This window comes from Argentina silus (genome assembly GCF_951799395.1).
Source record: "Argentina silus genome assembly, chromosome: 2".
NCBI lineage: Eukaryota > Metazoa > Chordata > Actinopteri > Argentiniformes > Argentinidae > Argentina > Argentina silus.
This window is the reverse complement of record NC_139656.1, coordinates 19,996,543-20,019,087: the sequence shown is the minus strand read 5'-3', so window position 1 is coordinate 20,019,087 and position 22,545 is coordinate 19,996,543. Positions and strand designations below refer to the sequence as shown.

The window sequence follows — 22,545 nt, the reverse complement described above, 5'->3', positions numbered from 1 at the left end:
AATTGAGTGTACTGGCCTGCCCAGCAACCACTGCTGCATTTGACACGAGGATCAAAATTAGTCCACAGTGCCATCAAACTCCACTCCACAAAAATAAACAAGATCTGTTCATAGATAAAAAACCTGGGCTACCTACTCAGAACATTACAAATAAAAGGAGGTTGGACGGCAGAGGTGAGTCTAGGTATCATCCAACCTCTTTATTTTGGGATATTTCAGTGCATATTTAGTACAGAAGTGAGGTAAGAGGGGACATTGGCATAAAATAATAATAAATTAAAAAAAAATATATCCATTTCAGAACCTGACAACATTGTAGATAAGCAGGGGGGCAATACAAATGCTTCTACTATTAGGTCAAAAGGACATTCTCAAGATCTGAGGGCAACACATGAGTTTTTCACATCATGAGAGTTTGATGCCAAATCATCTCTGCTACACGCACATGACGCAAACTCACATTTAAAAAGTGTTTTCATAATAGTGTCAGTAATTCTTCCACTGTAGAAATGTCATCCTAGTTCCAGCATAAGACCTCAGACATGAGGGAAGGAATAATCCAGAAAAAAATGTAGAATGGCTCTTGGTATATTGCGTGCCAACTCCCATGGAGCTGCCTAATAATGCCATCATGTTTTTTACTGTGTAATGAGGGCACGACCCCATGATGTCAGGCAGTGGGAGCGGATAAGGGGCTTGTGTGTTGAGAGTGTGTATGTGGGGTATTATATGCTGTGTCTGTTTCTTACCTTCTTCCCACCCTGCTTCTCCACCATGTCGGTGTTGAGTGGGAAGTCCTCCAGCTGGGGGGTTTTAGAACCCCCACCCTTGGGCATCGTTCAGCTATCGCCACGCCAAACCTCATTCACGCTTCCATCGCATCGTCATCGACCGTCTGCCAGGGAAGAAAGAGATGGGAGGAGAGAGAAGAGACACACGTTAGCACCTGGCCACTCGCCTCCACTGAAAACACATTTCCGCTCCGCCTCACAATGCTCCCATTAGCAGTACATCAAGCTCTCCATTTCCAACAATTACACCTCCACTCTGGTTTCAAAGGTGGGGAACTGGGCAGGATAATTCCCCCTGCTCCAGACCCACTCTCCGCCCTGTAAGTGCAGGTTTCGTTCGATTGCTCTGCCAAATCCAATGGGTGAGAGAGATGCATGTCAACATGGCTGAAAGAGAGGGCCTACGGTCAAAGCACAGTTATCGTGCGATACAGGCAAAAGGAATAAAAAAAAGAAAAGAAAAGAAAACACAAATACATATTCCTATACTCATTCCTAATTGATACAGGCATCACTAAAATATGACCTTCCATTATAAATAGGCTACAATATCAAGGGTGCATTACATGTCAAACAATATTGCGCAATTCCAGCAGCACTATTTCACTGTGGGAGTGAGAGAAGTTGAACAGTTCAACTTCATGACTTTCAGTAACAGCTGAGGAATGTCTTAAGGGATGTGGCACGTCTGGACAACGACCCCACGGCCCTGTTGCCGTGCCCTGCCCTGCGCCCTGCCCAAAATTCTGGAGGGGCATTGTGTGCAATGTGAAGCTGTACTACGCCCTCTTTGTAGTGTGGAGGCCCCAATATATCCTAGTTGTAGTGTGCTAGTGTGAAGCCCACTCTGCAGTGAGCTAGTGTGAGGCCTTGCTAAAGCCTCTGTAGTGAGCAAGCCAAAGGCCCACTCTTCAGCCTTCCTCTCCCCTGCTGAATCTCCACACACAGAGGGTGCTGGTGTATTCTCTACCATCTACTTCCACTCTCTTCGTGTGGAGAGGTCGCTCCACAGGGCCATGAATAAATTATATGGAAAGACTTCCTCAATATTTTCTCCTCCATAATGTATCTTCTCCAGAGCGTGTGCAGAGCTCTAGGGCTGGGCTGGAACCTGCCCCTCCTCTTGGCCTCGCCCCTCCTCCCCTCCCTGACTACCCGGGAATGTTGCCTGGCACTCAGCTCTGCCCTGGCGCCACGGCCCTCCCTCTGCAGCTCTCCTATTCAAAGACGGCTATTTATATCCCACAGCCAGCAACACACACATGCACACAGTCAGAGAGAGAGAGGAATACTGCTCCCCTCTCTTCCCGGCATATGGAAAGTAAGACACGGCAAACCACTGCTCTTTCTCTCTCGCTTCTGCCCGCCCTTCTCCCTGGCCCCCTAGCAGCTCCCCCACACTTCAACCTCACACCACGCACAAAGTGGCAAAAAGGTCAATGACAAGCAGAGATAAACAAACCGTGCTGCGTAACACACACTTCAAACTAGGTCGACACCGATTCGAGAACAATACACTCCAAACTATTTTTTAATCAACTACATAAGCAATCCTCTCTAGGGTACACGCATACAATGACTGAAATCAGCCTTGGCTTTTGTGGTGTGAGAATTTTGGGCACAGGAATTGAGTGTGTGTAAAAATTTTATTGAGTTCTCGGTTACTCTATAGGGGTTTATGGCAGTTACTTAACTGTGTGTGTGCACTCAGATTTCATCTCCTAGCGGGAAGAGGAACACGCATACGGACACACACACATGACCCGGAGAGGGGAAACAATAACATCCATTCCAAAACACAGCCTCAACTTCCTCTGCCTTCGAACCCAATCAAAAGCTGTACAGCATCTCAATCGGTGTGTGTGTGTGTGTGTGTGTGCGCGTATGTGCGCAAGCTCATCACCTGTGTGTCAAACAGAGAGGCCAGCTGTAATTCATCACATATGGTCTATGCACTGTAGAGTATGTACAAGAGAGAGACAGGCCCTGATCCAATGCTGGATCCTGCTTCATCCGCTTCGACCGCTCTAGTACACGGAAAACAACAACAATCTCTCTCTCCCTTCCAACCCCCCTGAAACACCATGTGTGCAGTCTGTCCACAACCCCCCAGGGGGCCCTGCTTTCTGCCACTCTGTAAACAAGGTCAGGCACCAGGTCTGTGCAAGCACATTGTTTCAATCGGACATTGGATGGTTTCGTAGATGCATTGCAAAGTTGTAGAAGTACATTTGTTTGGCTAGTGTCAGTACCATCCATGAGGCAAATAAAATAAGTTTCATGGTTTGACATCGTTTTGTCTGGCTAACTAGGTAAACAAAGTCCACATAGTAATGAAAGCCCTGATTTTCTAACTTGAAAGAGCACAACAAGCACCAAACAAAGATGTGATATTTGGGGAGAGCTATTTTGTGATCTGCTTAATTGGAGAAAATATGTAGGATTATTCCTGTTCAGGCAACTGCCAATGAAGCCTCAATGCATTATTTTCCACTCTACATCCAACAGACATCGTTGTATTGCACTATACATTGAAAATGCATGACCCATTAAGGGATAGTTCAATCTATAATAACATTTCACACAAGGGAGCCAAAATGTGGACCTCATTCGCTTCCATTATCTAGGAAAATGTGTCAGATGCAAACTGCTAAATAACATATAGACATTAAACATATCTTGGAAAAAAAATGTCAAGCCCCCTCGTGGCGCCAGGCCTGTACCAGTTCTATCAGGCACCAACACAGCCCTCTGACTGGTCGGTATAGGGCCCCCGACAGCAGTGATTGGTCATAAAACATAGAACCACATACTTCAGCCAGCAGACAAAGCAAGACTGTTCTGTCATTGGTGGGTGTAGACAACAGGTTGACATCCAGGTTAGACCCAGACAGGCTCTTATGGGTTCTTCCCAGTGAAGAATGCATTCTTATATGGGCTCCCAATGAGGATGTGTTCGCAGGGACTGACCTCTGGTCAGCAGAGCTTGGGGGTTAGGTTATGGTCAGCCATGCCCTCACCCCTCTCCCTCCAGCTTCCTCACTGTGCCATTAAGTACCTAGTCATTACTGTGCTAAGTCACACTTTAGGGCAATATTCAATCCATTGTAGACCTGTGCTTTTTGTGCAGAAATAAACCATGTTCAATTTGAAATATTGTTAATATTGTATCAGTTTCTAGTGTAGACATTGGTTGGTTGAGGACATGAATGCACACATTCATTATGGCTGTACAGGAACAATCATGATTTGGTATTACCCTGGGAACTGTGGTTGAACTGAATATACCATACCATTATATCATCATGGCTAAAACATAAATCAGTTATCTGAAATATAGCAAGCAATTTATTCTCAGGCTTCAATGTCTCTCCATGGGGCTGAGAGATGGGCCTGCTGTGACAGGTTCCTGTTCTTCTCTCCAAAAAAGAGGGCAGAACCCATAAGGAGGTAACCACTCAGCTCATATTTCCCAGTCTCTACTGACTCTTGCTTATGAACTAATTTACTGGACACGGCCCAAGAACCTAAACACAACTATCCTAATTCCATTGGGACAAAGAAAGAAAGAAAGAAAAACAAACAAACAAGGCCCTAAAATGGTAGTGAGTCTCGACAAACAGATGTGGTGATGAGTTCACTTTTTTCCCCCCACTGAGTGCGCTGAGCCTTTCTATACACTTAAAAACCTCACGTGATGAGCTTGGGAGCACGTGCACACACACACACACACCTCAGTCAGTCTAGTAGACAGTCTATTACCAAAGTAAAAACAAATGCAGTAAAGCTACCTGCTGCCCCAACAACAACCCTCCTGTGACAAAAAGGAGGAACGTTGTCAGCACTCAAGACTGGCAAGCCTGGGCCTGTAGGGCAGGGGGCTGATGGCACCACCTGCGGCCCCACGGATGGCTCGTCTCTGGCTGTCACACACGTAAAGTAAATAGAAGTAATGCTGTGCTTTAATGCTGTTTGGATGACAACTCTCACCGGCAGTCCTTTTCATACGACAGCAGAAGAATTGGACACACAAGAAATGATTATGAAGATCAGAGGAACGAGAATAGGTGGAAGAAAGAAGCAATCTCTCTGTGCCTGAGGAGAGAGGACTACTGCTAGATCAGACACACATCATATTATTCCCCTCTCTCTCCCCATCTCTCTGCCTTCAGAGCCACTCCCTCTGCGGTCAGACAGAGGCCAACGATTTAGCTCACTGCGGGACATCGTTTTGCCTCATACACACACGCACACACTTACGTACACACACATTGCTGGTGAGGGGTATTCTAAATGTTGCTGCCCCCCCCCCCACCCCTAACTCATGGCCTGTCATCGTGTCCACAGCACTAGTGAGGGAAGTTATTCTCCAAGTCAGAGTGGAGCGACAAAAGCAACTGCACCATCCCTGCCCGTCTATACTGTGCTGTATACCCCCCCTGCTACGGCTACAGTGGGTGATCAGCCTAAAGGCTTGTTATTGTCCTCGGCATCATGATTCACTACATCACAAGAGTAACAGTAAGCTGCTTCTGAGAAGAGTGCAGCAGTAGTGAGGTCCGCTTCTGTGTGTGTGTGTGTGTGTTCAGTACGAAGTGTGGCACGTTGCACAGTCTATTTACATTTCATATAAGAGAAGGGGCGGCAGCAGCTAGCCCTGATCAGTGTGCAAATAGAGCCTGCCTGGCCCATTCTGGTATCCAGGCAACCGGGACCTCGGTTGGTGCTGCAGCCCCTGACCCGCATGGGGGGTGTGGACGTGGTGGAGCTGCATTAGGGGCTGAGGTGAAGAAATGAGCCTGGGGTAAAGGACCTCTTGGGTCAACAAATGTGGATTCATTCCGAAACTGACCCGTTCTTCTTTTTAAATAAAGAAACCTGAAGGACACGTAAACTGTCAGACCCGAACCCAAATTAACCTGTGAACAATGAGACCCGAAACTTGACCTGTCCGGTTCTAGCACAGACCCGATGAGACCTGAGTGATAAAAATAGGCACATTTAAACAACAGACCTTACGTGTGCCTCTGCTGTAGCCTACATTTTGGGGAACAGACTTCATCCCTCTCCTAATAACATGAGCTCGGTCCACAGTGTGATTTTGGCTCTCAGCCACAGGTCTGTCCACCCACAGCATGTGAGACTGGGTGCACCAGGCTAGGGGAAGGCTGTGTGGCTTGTGGGGCACAGGGATTCTGAGCTCTCTCTCTCTGCTGCTGCTGGAACCGCCCCTCCTTGGTAAATCATGTCGTCTTTGCCAGTGACCTCGCTGAATTGGAAGTTGGGCCATATATTCTGCCGTGCTTCAGGGTGAAACGCTCGAGAGCAGTGGAAATCTTCTTGTCTTCCATTTTCTATCACCCCTGCTCCATCTAGTCTCTGACTCACTCTCAGCATACTGCTCCCCCACACACACCTCTCTCTTGGACGAACAGAAATGATAGAAATGGCAGGAGCGCCACAATAATAACACACACAGGGCCTGTTGCTTAGCAACGCAGCACATGTACCCAAAGACCTGGCAGAGAGAGAAAGAGAGAGAAAGAGAGAGATGGGAGAGGGTGAGAGAGCAAACATTGCTGGAGTGATAATGAAAACGTGTGCCTCTGCATACTATGAGGATCTATTCTTGCCCTTTATTTCACCTTCTGAAAGAGCAGGGCTGTTTCCCCTGAGCATCTCTCAGTCTCCTCCCTCCTCTAACAGAGATGGTGGTGTCCCAATCCACTGTAAACACCATGGCTATACACCCAATAAATGTGTTGTGGACATGAGAGATGCTGCTCAACATTACATAATAGTCAAACAGCCCACATATAAACATGAATGGAGAGGAGTTAGGAAAAGGAAAGAGGTTAGAACCACATCCCTCGTCTCCCGTAGCAACTAGGCTAATAGGCCCACCAAGCCAATCGTCTATCTAGCGAGCAGTTGTTTTGTGCACAATGAAATAATAGGCTCGAGTACGGCATGAAATCATTTCATTTTTGTTTGTTCTGATTAAATGAAAATGAGATGGCTAATTATAAAGCCATATATAGCTAGGATCAAAGCAGTCATGGTGATAACCTATGACACAGCATGCTGCAATGTTACCAAAAATAGTATCTTCACCTGGTTTCAGCAAATGTACCAAACTGTATAGTTCACAGATCAGTCAAGTCAAAGTGGCATGATTGGTGCACCCCTGCTTGCCCAAATTGACTCCTTCCAATCAAGTGGAAGAGTTGAGAGGCACTTTGTGTAATCAGGGGCAGTACCAGTGGTGAGTGGGAGACCCCTAATAACGACTAGGGTAACTCTGGTATGACTGCAGGAACAAGGGACAGACTGAGTAAAGCAACAACTAGGCCTGCAATGGAGGACCATTTCCCATCGCAATATGCAGTATAGCCTGTTCCATACCTGGCCACTAATTGTTAAATAATAATGACAAACATCAAAGGAAGGGATATGGAGGTGTATTTTACACCATGAGGAACAACGCACAGTTCTATCACCACTTTTCAGAGCAATGGACGAGACCACCACTGTACATGGAGAAATTGTATATTTCTCTATTTTGGGGAAAGGCTATCCTGAGCCATCTTACATATTGGTTCTCAGAATTTCCACTTAATTGGAAAGATGGATTCTGAATCCAAGGTCCATCATTTGGAGAAACAAAACACTGAAAATCAGCCAGTCGACACAATACAACACAACCACGCACGCCCACACACAGCAGCTGAGCAGGCTCCCGTTTTCTCCATGATGGATAGTCAATCTGCTTCTCTCCAGGACGATTCAGGCACCGCCGGTGCACTGAATGTGGGTGATTGAAATGTTTCATACCAGTGACTGCAGTGCACAGGAATGACCATACATACAAACACAGATATTTCATCACACATAATCATACACAATCAACAGACCGTGTAACACAGAGTCCATCTAATCAGGAACACACTTAAACTGAGACTATTAAGGGCTGGGGGGGGCTGTGCTATGCCAGCGGATACCGTGAAGCCATAGACTAGCCTATAGAGTCCTGCAAGAACAGAGCCTTACTGCAACAGAAGTGCGATTCCAGACAAACGTTTCATTTAGTCTATGTATTTAAATTGACTGGGGGAAACGATAACCGACGACTAGGGCCATCTCTGCTCCTGGTCCTCTCCTTTATGTCCTTCTCCAGACTTCCTCTTACCAAGGGCTGGTTGGCAGCTGGGACAATCTTAGCACTCCTCAGAGCTCAGCTCAACACCCACTCTGGCTGCATGCATGGACAGGAGGGCCACAGCAGGATTAGCCAGGCCCCTGAGCAGCTTCACCAGCTCTCCTGCACACACACACACACACACATAGCCCAGCCTACACATACACACAAACACAGCCTGCACATACATGCCTCTGCCTGGCCTCACAGCTCTAAGTGGAGGAAAGCCTGAAGACCTACCATACCTCAGTGGGGGAGGAAAACATCCATCCATATGCAAATGTGAATACATACTGTGTGTAGATAAACATGCGCTATAGAGACCATAGCACCACATCAGAGCTGGGCTGGGCCTGGTTTCATGTAGACAACATGAAACACGAACCATGCTCTACAATAACCAAGCTTTATAATCCCTCACCTGAAAGACACCTTACAAGAGAAGCTCTGAACCACAACAGAATCTTAAACCCATCTGAGAACAGACAAACGACTGACGTGATACCTCTAGGACACAGTGGGAATAGCCGTCACACAGTGCAGACTGAACAATTGGGCATCAGAACTGAGGCCAGCTATGCGGCTGAGGCAGAGGTGAGGAAGGCTGCAGCTCCTGCCAAGCCACATCACATCAGGAGGACGAGGCTGCAGAGAGAGGCAAGAGGGAGGGGGCGAAACGACACCCCGAACATGCATGCCCTCACTGTCTCGCACTGTCTATTAATGAGGCCCGACTTCACATTCAATGCTGTTTAACCAAAATCAGTGCATGATATGGGGGACTGGACTGTCTTTGAAATCATTTTCCCATCAAATAGTTGACTAGGATATAAGGACAACAAGGTTCTACAGTCAAGCTTTCTAAGCTCTGAAAGCCTCCTTGGCTAACTAATGAAGATTCTGCTCAGGTGTTTCCCATTTTCTGCAGGGAAACAGACAAATTAAATGAGAAGAGAGCAAGGAAATAGCTAGCATGGTTCCCCACAGATAACATTCTGTGGGGATGTCACTGCCTACAAGTGTGTATGTGCGCATGTTAAGGGATGTGTGTGTCTGTGCGTGTGTGTGTGTGTAAGAGAGAAATGTGAGGCGCTCTGACTGGGGTTGCATTAATTAAGGATTATGGGAGGAGGTAAAAATAAATGCAGAGTGGAGCTGGATAATGAACAAAGCGCAAGGGAGGAACAGAGGGAGATGGGATGTGACCTTTACCAACGTGCACATGAAAACATCATCAAATAACTACGGCATCAAGCTCTGCCGGCACCCATCTTGTCACGCCAAGATTAAAAAGCTGTCAACCTTTTCCCGCAAATGAAGGGATTACGCAATCATGTGTGAAAGACATTCAGTAAATAAGTGTATGGGAACGTGCCGCGCAAGCATGTTTACCAGAACGTGGCTGTAACGGACTGGTGTTATGCATGGCAGTATTATTAGCTTAGCAATGGGTCCATTGGTGCATCTGAGTGTTAGCTTAGTGGTGGGTCAGTAAATGTGTTGCTGTATTATTTGAAAATTGGACACCCAATACAGCCACATTATTGGAGGCGGGATGTCCATATTGTTTCTGCGTCCTCACTTGCGTAACAGCAAAATGGGAGTTCAGGGATGTGTGGGAAGGTGGGAGTGTGTCTGGGGCTCCAATGAGCAGGCCAGGGTGATAGACCCCAGAGCCCAGACCACCGGCAGACAGAGCGGGCAGTTGGCAGTGCTGCCTGAGACAACAGCATAAACAACCACGAGGAATGGAAACCTGATCCCTCACTGTGGAACAAAAAACAAACTTGGAACGCAGGCAGACAGGACAACAGCAGAGAAAACATAGCCATTTTGTGACCCATTCCTGATGGAGCCTCACTGACTGGGGAGCAGATTTACAGGAATCCTGCCTAACACACACATACTGACACACACAGGCTGGGCTATGCACTTCCACACAGAGACACACGCTGAAACACAAAATCACAGATGGCCTATACACAGACACACACGAAACATGCACAAACCCACTGAAATACACGCAAGCGTTCTCTCTTGCTCGAAGAGAAGTTGAGTGGTAGCATTGCAGGAGACCAAACAGAATTTCAATTTGGACTGGTGCAGCAGTGGCAAGAGGCACTCCCTCAGATCCCAGATGAATTATATATCAATGGGCAGGATCAAAGGCCTCTAACAGCAGAGTGGGGCTGTCTGAGAGCTGGGGAGGTGCTGCACTGCACCCCTGCTTGCCCGCTGGGAGGTGTCTGCTTAAAGGGGGTACAGGGATCTGGTGTATGTGTGTGTGTGTGTGTGATCGGACGGAGGAACCACTGGACTGGAAAACACTGAAAGCTGAACCAAGGTGAACGTCACACTCTAACAAGCTCAAAAGTTATTTCCCAGCACCTACACCCCCCCGCCCCCACAATCCTTTCCACCTTTTCTTCCTAAATTGTTGGGAATCCCCATTGTGCACCACTGAGGAATAGCCCCCTGTTACCAAGAGCTGCAGACCCTTTCTTCTGACAGATAGGCTGGCACACCGTGTCCACACACAGCTGGCCAGACTTACAATGTAAAACATCTAGTGTAAAACAAGGTGAATAGCAGGGTAATGTTGCCCTAGATAAACATGTCTCTGCCCCTTTTTAGGAGGGAGGGGAACATTTAGTGAAAAAAAGAATGAGTACTATTGTAGAGAGAGAAAGGAGGAATGACTGGTTTTAATGATGCATATGCTGATACAAATCATGGCCATATAGGAAGTAGAAGAGAGAGATATACATATAGAGAGAGAAACAAGGGAGAGGGTGACTAGAGCCTATGAATTCATCAAGATTTCATCTGGCTGCTTCTCACAGGGAAAATGGAAAAACAACAGCCTCCCCCCTTGCAGCTGACAACAAACCGATGCCAGAGCAGAACAACCACTCGAAATTCAGAGCACAGAGCCTCACGCTGCAGTGCATTCTGGGAGGCTGTCTCCATTAGCAGAGTGACACACAAAAGCACGCACGCGCACACCTTGTTCAGGGGAGCAGATGGAATTGGAAGGAGATGGGGTGGGGGTGGGTAATGGAAGCCCAGCTCCCTCACAGTTGAGATGCCATCGCTTTGCAGAGGAAAGAGCTCAGCTTGGAGAACCGAGACTGTCTTAGCCTGCGCTAGCAGTAGCATTGGATTGGTGTAAGAAACATGGGGGATTGAAAGAGGGCATACTTGCGGGGAGAAATGTAGAGAATTGGACCACATACCACTAGTGTATTGCCACAAACCAGACTAGCATTAGCCTGGTTAGCAACTCTGAACCAGACTGGCATTAGCCTGCTGCTACTTTCCTGCAAAATGACTGCTCCAGAGTTTGTGCTGGTAGTCTGGAATAAATATCAGTAAACAGGGAGAGACATAATGCCTGCAATAAAAGGGCTTTAGTGAGCCAGGATCTCAGCAGTCAGCCCTGGGCCTGAGTGCTTTTAAGAGGCTCCGCACAGCCTTCCTGCTGATTTTCATACATTCTTTAATGCTATTTTGTTTACACAAAGCAAACCCATTCACCACTTCAACCCAGGCCCCCTCACAGTGATTGTGGCTCCTGGAGAGTACCAAAGATGCTAATGTGTACGAGTCTTACAAATCAGAGGCACTGTCTGCTACATACACTCAGTATCAAGAGGTAGGAGGAGAGGTATGCTGGCATGACATAACAGAAACGCACGCACACACTCAATGTGTGTTTTCCCTCCATCTGTGCCTTGGTTGACCAGGGTAGGAAAACACACTCATAGTCATGGCTTGTGTTCCCAAAGAGTGTTCTAGCCTTGCTCCTGGCCCCATGCAGGACAAAGAATGAGTTTGGGCTATTGAGCCTTGAGCCCAGAGAAGGAGCAGCGGCATTTGGCCCCTATTGGGTTTCAATCTCTGAATGGATGGACAGGCCTCTCTGCCACAATGGCCACTCTGTATTGGAGCCTCATTGGGGGAGTGGAGAGACCATGACCCCTGAGGGTGAGGGACGGGTGGAGGAAGGGAAAGAAGGGTAAAGGGGGGGGAGGATTTGACTCAAACATTGTACGACATTGTGGATTGCATTCCTCAATCCTCTATTTCATGGTAGAGAATTAAAGTTAATGATCTGTCCAGCTGAACAAAGTGCCACTCTGGGACAAAGACTTTAAAAGCACAGTCTATCATTCACGTGAATTCTGTAGCTTGAACTGACTAAAACAAACACCCAGCTAATTTCACATATTTCAACACAAAATTAAAGTACTTTTAACCCCCTGCCCTCGACTATAAAGTGTCTCACTCTCACCACACTGTGTCAAAGGTCTTATACAATCAGGCATGAAAACACCACAGGCCACGCAACACCAATTCTCTGCGTAATAGTGGGTGTGTTTTAGTGAGAGAGTTATCGTCAGTTTGTGTGTGTGTGTTCGTTCCACCTCTGCTCTGAATGGAAACTCCAGTAATTGACACAAGTGCTGGCAGGCCTGGGGGGGACTGTTCTTCCCTTTTTCACAGGGTATATCATCGCTCTGCATCAAAGCTGCAACACACCTCCAGACAACAAGCTCCAACCAGATGTATGCAATTTAGCCAATTAAAAGCTTTACCCGGAACACTCAGCAGCTCTATCACATTGCAATGAAGGCGCCTCTCGTCAGCCTGGGCATCACATGTCTCACGTCTAAGCTGAGGGCTGACAGAGAGGGGGACACCCGGAATCCGAATTTAACACAAAGCCTCTAAACACTAAATGCACTTAAGATGACCGGATGGTTAGGTGTTAGGTCTTATGACAAAAGTTATAAAAAAAAAAAATAATGAAAAAGAAAAAAAAGAAATCCATCTGGTTCATCAGAGGGAACGGAAGCAAGCGACTACCATGTTGTTTCCACTTATACAATACTCACTAGGGGCTAGGGGTTGATTTGGGATTGAGAGAGAGAATGGGAATAAGAATGAGAGAAAAAGAGAGAGGGAGAGGAGGAGGAATGCCCATAAGCTCAGCAGCTCAGCGCCCCCCCCCCCCCTCTCTCTCTCAGGCATCCAGCCCTGCTTTACTTTATGTCACTGTTCCTGGCCGGCAGAAACCTTACACAGCAGAAAGACAAGAGGGCAAATCTCTGTGCACTCTCCCGGAGCTGCCTCTATCTCCCCTTCCCTTTCTCCCTCCCTTAGCCTGGAATTTCCTGTTGATGGCGCACTGCTAGCGCCCCCCCTCTCCCATGGAAAAATCTGACGAGGCTGCAAACATTTTCTCCATAAGCAGGAAGGCAATCAGGAGAGGGAAGAATGGTGGAGAGAAGAGGGAGGGAGGACCTGGCGTATCACGAGTACACCGCACCGGCCCACGCTGTCCTCATTACCGTGGCCAAAGACAAGGTCTGCTGCTGTAATTAAAGGCCCGGCACTCCATGCCATGATATCTCTCTCTCTCCCTGTGATCCGGCTCTACTGGTCCTGCAGCCACTCAGTCAAGTGAAATGCTCAGAACGTTGCAGATAGAAATGTAAGATCTAGAGCTGACATGACTTCCTTTTGTGCTCATTTCTTCTCCACAACACGTTTCAATCTGAGCGTTTTAGAACGTTCCAACCTCCAGCCACTGGCAGCAGGGGACCGGAGCAGACGGCAGAGCACAGCAGACATGTGGGGTATACAGAGAGCTGACAGGGATCAGATAAGGAGGGGGAGAGAGAGAAAGAGAGGGAAGAGGCGAACATCAGGTAGGGCTGGGCATGGCAATGTCAGGGGCTTGTGGGAAACAGATTGGATGCGGTAGTGTGTTGTTGTGGTAGGTGGTGGTGGTTGTTTGGGTTGAGGTGTGTGTGTGTGTGGGGGGGGGGGGGGGGGGGGGGCAGTCAGTCCCCTGGTCTTACCAGTTGAACAGCAGGGGCACAGGGTCCACCACAGCCTGGGCACTCAGAGGACAAGGGGTGCATTGAGACTGGGGAGAAGAGGAAAGATGATACACGTATGAGAATGTGCAGGCTGTGTACGTCTGCCACTTATGTTCCCTCCTCCACAAAGCTCCCATTTCCCCCCCCAACGTCCCTAATGTTTTCCTGATACTCTCTCCTCGGCCCTCCGCACCCTGCTTTGTCATATTGCAGCATAACATTGCAGAGAAAACGTTGGCCAACATTGTGAAAGGTAGCGTGTCTAATACGTTTAAGGGATGTTTTCAGGGAGGGGGGTGGGGGGGGGCTACCGTGCATTTTATCTTCCCTCCATCTTTCCCTTGTGCGGTTGAGTGACTCATCAAAATACCCAGTATGCTCCTTACATCAGGAGGAGCACTTGTTCACATAAGAGACACACAGAAAGGGGAACACAAAAGAACACACATGTAGAACGCCAACGACTCTTAAAAACTAGGTCAGGGTGGCTAGCTGTTCTTCAAGCCCTCTCCTTCATTCCTAAATGCCTATGACAGGCGTCTGCCCCTGGCCCCTGCACCCCTCCCCCACAGAGGCTGCTGTTCAGTGTTCCCCTGACAGACACACACACATATATATATATATAATATATATATATATATATATATATATATATATATATACACATACATACATACATACACATATATATACACATACATATATATACACATATATACATACATATATATACATATATACATACATATATATACATACATACATATATATATATACACATACATACATATATATACACATACATATATATACATATATATATATATAGGGGTAGGATGGAGAAAAAAAAATATGTGTGTGTGTATGTATATATATATATATACACACATTTTTTTTTTTCCAGGCCTACCCCTTCAGCATTCAACACACACACACAGACACACACAGGTGGAGGGATTGCATAACAGCATGTGGGGAGCGGGAGGCCCCAGTGTGAGTGGGGGCTGGGACGATGGGAAGGTCGGGGCACTGCTGCATCTCTTGAGCAGAAGGCTACATTCATATGCAGATCCTGGACCATGTGTGGAAAGGAGGAGATGAATCGCCTTACCACACTGGAACTGATCAGTCCTTTACAGGGAGGACAACCAGAAAAAAAAAAAACACAAAAAGATATTTAAAAAACCCCAGAGATTACACACCTTCTCTACACCCTGGTCTCAACTTGAATAGACTGACTTTATAAGCCACTCGTGAAAAACAAGGAAGAGGATTCTTAATCAGATTTAAACCTCATTTGGAGTCCTGCGAAAGCGACAGGTAAAAAAGATTGTGGAATGTGGCATAGAGGATCAGCTTTGCTTGATGCACCCATTTTCAACCTGTCATCATCGCAGTAACTCCAATGCCCAGCAATGATGTTTGACTTCAGGGGAGATGTTCAGTGTCACTGCTAAAATATCAGACAGGCCCATCTAGAACAAAGCCCCTTTTCAGGGGGTGTTCTCTATTCTGGTTTGACTTGTGGTACAGGCTAATCCTGAGATAGGCAATCAGAACAAGACGGTCTTAGATCAAGGCTGAAGCTTACTTACAGCCCCAAACACATCGAGGCTAAAGTTAGTCTCACATAGCCATACCTCCAAATCATGTTGTTCTCAAAAACTGAATTATGTTTCTTTGGAGCCAGCAAGTATTTGATTTGACGTATTGTGAGGCGTCACTCATTTCAAAACGGCTTTCTGCGAAGGTTTTCCCCAGTCTATCCGAACTAGGAAAGTCTGGTGTCCACAAGGTTATGCTTAAGTATACAGGCTAAAGCATACAGGGCAGAATCTAGTTAACAGCACCCCACCACCAGACTACAAACCCTGTCCTGCACAGCCAATCAGGAGAGCTGAGACCACCGAAACAGAGCACACCTGAGAGGACCTTGGTGTCCCAACGTTTTGCACAGAACATCAGAGTGCATAAATACACACATGGAGCATTGCACCAACATTTCACAATGGGATTATTTGATATCTTGCAGACGCAACACTAGCAGTAGCCTATCAGCACAAGAGCAGTTGCAAAAAACTATTCTCCTCCCAAGAAACATGCGTTTATTTAATCCCTGTCCAATAATATAGCCAATGAGGCACATTGATATCAAATGTGCATTAGCCTAGCTGCTAGTGGATTTCAGCATGTAGGTCAGTGTGCAGGCAGGCTGTGTAGAGAGGGAGGGCTGTGTTGTTGCAACATGACATGTTTTCCTTTGCCTTGATCCTAGATTCAAAGGCAAGGTGAAGATGAAACCAGCTCCACTCCGGGACCAGGCTAAATAACCCCAGACCTCCCATGGGGAGTGAGCCACATTTCACACCAAAACAACAAACGGTGACAACACCGCCTCGAAATGAGAGCACGAACCATGAAAAATAATGTTCGCAAAACAAGTCACATGGAATCTAAATAAAGGCAGAACACAAAAATCTATCAAAAATCACAAAATGGTGCTCTAGAGCCTTATAACTCTGACCAAACTGCATTCATTCTCTCCCTCTCTCTCGCCTGCTAAATTTGAGATTCTGTGGAGTGCAAAAATCCGTGGGCATGTGAACCGTAAAAAAGTGAGTCATCGTGACCTACATAGGCAGTGTGTGGAAGAGAGGCTTCCGCATATCAAAGTATTTACTAGCCTCTTTTCCGCATGCACCTTCTCTCTAGGAGGGGAGGAGGAGGGGAAAACAGAGGAGAGGAAGGGCTATACGAGAGAGAGGGAAACAAGGGGACAGAGGGACAGGGGGACAGGGGGATAGGGTATGTTCATAGAACAATCATATTAGGGAGGATGAGGGGGAGAAAGTGATGTGCTCTGTTTTGAGGCTTGAGAGTTGGAGGACTAGAGGGAACAACAAATCGGGAGGAAGTCATCTTTGATGCAGCCATAACAGTATCTTACGGACGGCACCCCGCGCAAACCTCTCATCCTCTCATCCTCTCCCAGGCCACAATCCAACACACTGAATAATCTATTCAGAGGATGGACAGAGATAGGGAACCAACATATTCCCCAAAATATATCACAATGACGAAAATGTGCGCATGCTACAGACACACACACAAACACACACACTAATCCACTTAGGATGAGGCCATTTTAAGAGTATCTACAATTCCATAAGTATCCTGATTATACACACAGATAAAATAATTTAAAAAAAGGTACTTATACTTAGAACCAAATAAGGTTATTTGGCTTGTCCCTGTTGGAGAACCCATTGAAGATTAATTATTTCATAAGAGTGTATTAAAAATTCTCAATTTTGAATTTGAAGAGAGCACACAGCTTTTAAAATAATGGCGCACAAGTAGTACAGCCCCCCTGCTCACTACCTTTGCATCTAAAGTCACAAATGAAGCCTACCTCCTTGGTAGCACATACAATTGAACTGCCTCTCATGCACATGAGGGCAACAGCATTCCATTTTTAATCAATAGGCTCTGCAGAAGTATTCAGTTCCCTTTGAAGCCCAACCCTAGATCTGGTTTCCTAATCACCGCCCCCCCCCCCCGATACAATAGAGCTGTTTTCACACTGCATGAGGCCCGAGCTGGGTCAGAGGGGAGAGAGAGGGGGAGGAGAGAGAGGGGGAGGAGAGAGAGAGAGAGGGAGGGAGGAGGTGGTGAAGGAGGAGAGAGTGGGGGATCTGTCCCTGGCTGAAACACAAAGGGACAGGAAAACATCTGACACTGGAGCCAGCTAGAATTTAACCCAACCAATAGTAACCAGTGCAGCACACACCTAATGGTGGCGTCATCTTCATCCACTCGTGGGCTGCTTTACTGAATGCAATAAAACAATTGTTGTCCAATCACATTTCCGCCCAACATTTGTAAACGTCTTCAAGAGCACAAGATTTTGTTGTGTGTGTGGGCGTGTGTGCGTGCGGGGGGGAGGGGGCATGGGTAGATACAATCCTTTAGGTCTTTTGTTTACATATTCAATCTCTCTTGAAATGTGAAAAGGCTATAGATAGTGAGGGAGGATTTGCAAAAGCAAAAAAGCAACAGTGAGCTCAGCCCCAGATCAGGCCTAATTGTTTAGCATTTACTAACTGGTGGTGATGAGACGCCCTGCTTCTCTCCTCCTCTACCCTGTCATTGATCAGCCAGGAGGGGGAGGACTAAACAAACTCAGCATGAGCTACAGCTCAACACTCAAATATTGATAGGGCCACAAACACACGGTTTAAGAGGCAGAACTCAGACCCATGCTGTTGGTAGTTACTCTGGAGTCTGCCTGTGCCTACATAGCATAGCACAGTGGGCCAGATCCACGAGTGTTGTTGTGGTCAAGATATTCACAAAAGCTTGTCTTGACTGCATCACAGTGAGGAGGCCAGGCTGAAGCTGCCATGGCTCTGATTGAGGAGATTCAGCTCTTTCCCTCCCCTCTCCTCTCCTCTCCTCTCTGTCCTCTGCTGCGTCACGGCTAAAGCTGGGGAGGCTGGTGACTGCCAGAAACCTGAGGGGATCACACAGCTCCAGCCAGTGAGCACGGCCAGCACCAAAACATCACACGTACGCACCAAACGCCGGCACATGCACAAACACAGGATCACAAGACTTGGAATCCATCAACCACTTAAAAAGAGGGAGGCAGTCAAACCTAATCCCTGTGAACTTTAAGACAACTGGCTTTGACCACCCCTGAAACAGAGGAATTTAAAAGAACTCTAAAAACCAGTAGTAACTGAAATCTCTGGCCACTTTGGGCTAGCCTTCATAATCACTTCAACACATCGAAATCAGAGTGTGCCTCTGGTTTCTGATTCATTTTAATTTATTGCATTTTAATTTTTTAGGGACCACCAAAAACAAGTATGACATACTAAATAAGTTTGTATAAGTCACAGTGGGAATTTACCTCACAACCTAGCTCTACTCATGCTTTACCAACTGAGCCACACAGGACCACTGTAAAGTTGGAGGTGCAGACCACAGACACACCCGCTCTGCAGGCTCCACAAAACTCCCCGTTCTGAGAGGAGGACAAGAACACTGTCTGGAGGCCCAGGACCTGAGACCCAGAGGATGTCTGCTTTCAATCTCAGCCCTCTTTTAAACAAACACAGTCAGACATGCTCAATAAGGGAGACCCTCCCCTCTTCCCAATTTCCCTAGATAACCTCTAGCTGGCTACCCAAGGCTGGGAACAACACATGGGCTTCATGACACGGCAGCAATACAGCCAGGATTTCATTTGTTGATTCGAAGATTTGTGTGGCTGTCTGAATCATAATTAACAGGCTAATCCTTGGATACCTATGGGGAGGACATGGGGAAAGAGGACAGAAGGACACGAGACACAGGCGTGACTAGGGCTTGGCTGGTCATAGCGCCCCCACCCCCACACAGGCTACCAAATGCTGGGAAGCAAGTCCCATGTGGAGTATCCGACAGGGCAGGGCCCAGCAGGAGGAGGAACAGGCCAGGCAGCACTGAGGTGTGACCCCTGGAGGACAGAGAGAGAGTGGAGGGGGAGGGGAGGAACCTGGTGAATTATTGATGATTGAGACAGCAGGCCAGGCCACAGAGTGCTAATGCACAGAGAGCCTCTTCATAAAGCAGCCTGGATACTATTACACATTACATCACCCCTTCCACCACCCAACCACCCTGCCTCCAGACTCTCCACCCACCAACCCCCCCTCCATCTGCAGCACACCTTCTTTGGGATGCATTATTAATCCGGCCCGGGGATTGCACATGGGGCTTGCTGAATCGAGCTGCACTGCATCTATCCCTCTCTTTCTCTCATGCACACACGTGCGTACACACAACTCGTATGCGTACACACACGCTCACGCACATACTCCAGTGTGAGGAAATTAATAAATAGGAAGTAATGAGGTAGACTTATCTACATGGGAGGATAATGTAACAAAGCCAATTCAAGAGGATAACTTAGAAACTGATGGGGGTTCATGTGAAGGTTAGTTATGTACAGTAGTTGGAGCAGTGCTGTTTGGCCAGAGCAAAGCTCTTACAACCATTTACCCTCCGTCCTCCACTCCTGAGCAGTGTGTGTGTTTGTGTGTAATTGGCCGGTAATTGGTTGCTTTTTCCTATAAAAAATAATGAAAAGACGATAAATAAAGTTGTTGACGGCCAAATTGTCTGGGAGAAAAAAAAATCCCATGGGGAGATCCTCATACGTGATTTCAGCATGTACTGGTCAAAATTGCCAAATAGTAGGTTCATTATCTTTTTCCAATGTGCCCACCGAGGGGATTCTCTGTCCAAAAGAGAATCAAGACGGCCTCAAGATCCCACCTTCTGGATGACAAAGTAACAGCCTGCTCGTTCTTCTTTTTAAATAGAGACCCAAACTGACCCGTGGACAGTCAGACGCAAACCCCAATAGACCAGTGAGCAAAGAGACCTGAACCTGACGGTAAAATGTCCAAACTACATTTAATGACAAATTCCCTTTTTATAAATGTGTGATGTTATATTGCTGGACGACATCAGTCATTGTGGGAATCGGGACAAATAGCCAAAATGCGGTGAGGTGTTGTATGTGTGCTGCTCTCATGATCAGAGCCGTTTATCGGGTCCAGGCATAAAGACGCAACAGGCTTTTCAATCAAATGGGTAATGTTCGTCTAAGAACATTGTTCAACTTTATTTTATTACAATTTTGTCAGATTTCTATTCTATTTTGACCATCATCTAAATGTGACTGTCATTCTGAGCACCCTGGGTGGATGCTCGAATGCGTTACGCACCCAATGTATATGGATGTCCGGTACATTTCTCAAATGTCACATAAATTAAAGTGTTATCGGTCATGATGTCCGGCACCAAATTTTCCTAACAGAAATCCTGGTGTGTGCGCGCGTGTATGTGTGTGTGTGTGTGTGTGTCTCCTGCCAGAAGCTTGGGGCCTGCAGGAAATGGTGGACCAGGGCCTGAGACAGACTGAGGAAGGACAGCAGGGAGGCCTGTGGAGCAGGAAAGTATTAGAGGAATCCAGGGAGAGTAGGGTAAAGGGGACAGGAGGAGAGATAAGGACTGTTTTAACTGTGGTTTAAATACTGGATGGGATAATGGGCTAGAGCCAAATTCTATTTGAAAGATGACTGTCAGGTGGTGTAAAACTCATTCAATTCATGTATTGAACGCTGTCATGAGTGTCGCATTAGTTTGAGCCTAAATTACTGGAGTCATCTGAGAAACCTGTAAACTATGCAGAATCTAGAGACGACTGAGTCCTCAACAGAAAAAGCAAATCGTCAACAATCTTTTTTCTTTTTTAATGCATATCTAACGACCGACAATTCATGGTGTCAGCTCCATGAGGTCAGCCTTAGATTAATCATACAACATCAACAGTGTTTCAGGAGCATATGAGCCATCATAAAACCTACTTAGCTAAATGTTCAACAACAAACGCCTACTGGATGATACTGTTGTCAATAGAGGCCAGTGGACACACACACACACACACACACATCTATTATGACATACAATCTTATTCCTACGTATGCAGTATTGAACAAAACCACTGAAGACTGGAAGTTGTTTCAGTGTGTTTACCAAACAGACCTCCCACCCTCCTCCTGCGCTCGGCTCCATCAAACACAAATTGCAAAACATGTTGCCCTCTGCTCTGTGGCTCTCCCGCAGTGGAGGAGTGCATGGACTCATGTTTGCAAAAGGAGCGAGGGGGACAACAGGAAACGTCATGGAGAAGAGAGGTGTGTGTGTGTGTGTAGCCTCACTGCTTTCCCACAGACCAGGAGATCAGAAACGAGAGAGAGTGGGCAGAGCATAGAGCTGAATAAAGATAGATGGCTACCTCTATATGAGATTGAGCGAGGTATTTACCGCACTTCAATCCAAGGCCACATGCTATAGCAACTGTGTTAGTATATGTGTGGACTGTTCTGGTTAGAGAAGTAGTGTGTGTGCGTCTTCGCTGCAGCAGTTAGACAGTTAACAGAGCCAGCAGCAGCGGCAGCACACAGCAGCAGAGTGGAGCACTATAAGAAAGCAGCGTTGCTACTGCCACTGCCTCCACATTTTCATTGTTGCCTGTGGAGCCTGCGCCGCCAGCCCTGGCGCGCCCCTCCTCCTCCCTCCCTCCCCTCCCCCTCACTGCGGCAGCGCAGATGGTAGCTCTGTGACCTCGCCGTTCCTGCCTCCTTGTTTTGATCCTGCAGTCCTGATTGTTCAGGCTAATCCCACACTCACCGAGTCCTTGGCTGAGTGCCAGGACTGTTATTAAGCACACAAAGGCTTTTCATTCTTGCTACCGTCATCGCTGCCTCTCTCTCTCTCTCCATTGCTCTATTGCTGTAGCCAGTTCGACCGCCTCTACCTGAACAGCTCTCCCCAGGCGTGTCTGCTCAGAAAACACACACACACACACACACACCACTGTGGCGAGACCAGCCTCTCATCTCCTCCTCCCATATTGTCCCAATCCTGCTCTTAATTACTCCTAGCTTGGTGAGGGCAGATTTGTCTTCTGCCTATAGATGACAGAGGGAAATTAATTATGGAAAGTCAAAGGGCTTAGGCCTGCACTGTTACAAACACAGCTCTCTTCCTGTCCTACCGTGACTAGCTGTCTACCTTCCTTCATTCTCAGCTTGAAATAAAACATTGCCCA

The 22,545-nt window shown here is 47.0% G+C and overlaps 1 protein-coding gene across 3 annotated transcripts in view; it reads right to left on the bottom strand.

Annotated features, from left to right (window-relative positions):
• ankrd11 (ankyrin repeat domain 11) overlaps window positions 1–22,545 on the bottom strand; it is a 94,513-nt gene that overhangs the window by 26,693 nt on the left and 45,275 nt on the right. For 2 of the 3 annotated variants that reach the window (XM_083692867.1, XM_083692868.1), the window contains one exon: window positions 750–895. In XM_083692867.1, the coding sequence (XP_083548993.1) occupies window positions 750–836 (87 nt within the window). In that variant the 5' untranslated portion in view covers window positions 837–895. Of the gene's footprint in view, window positions 1–749; window positions 896–13,856; window positions 13,925–22,545 lie in introns of all 3 variants that reach the window. The other variant, XM_083692866.1, reaches the window with a different exon arrangement.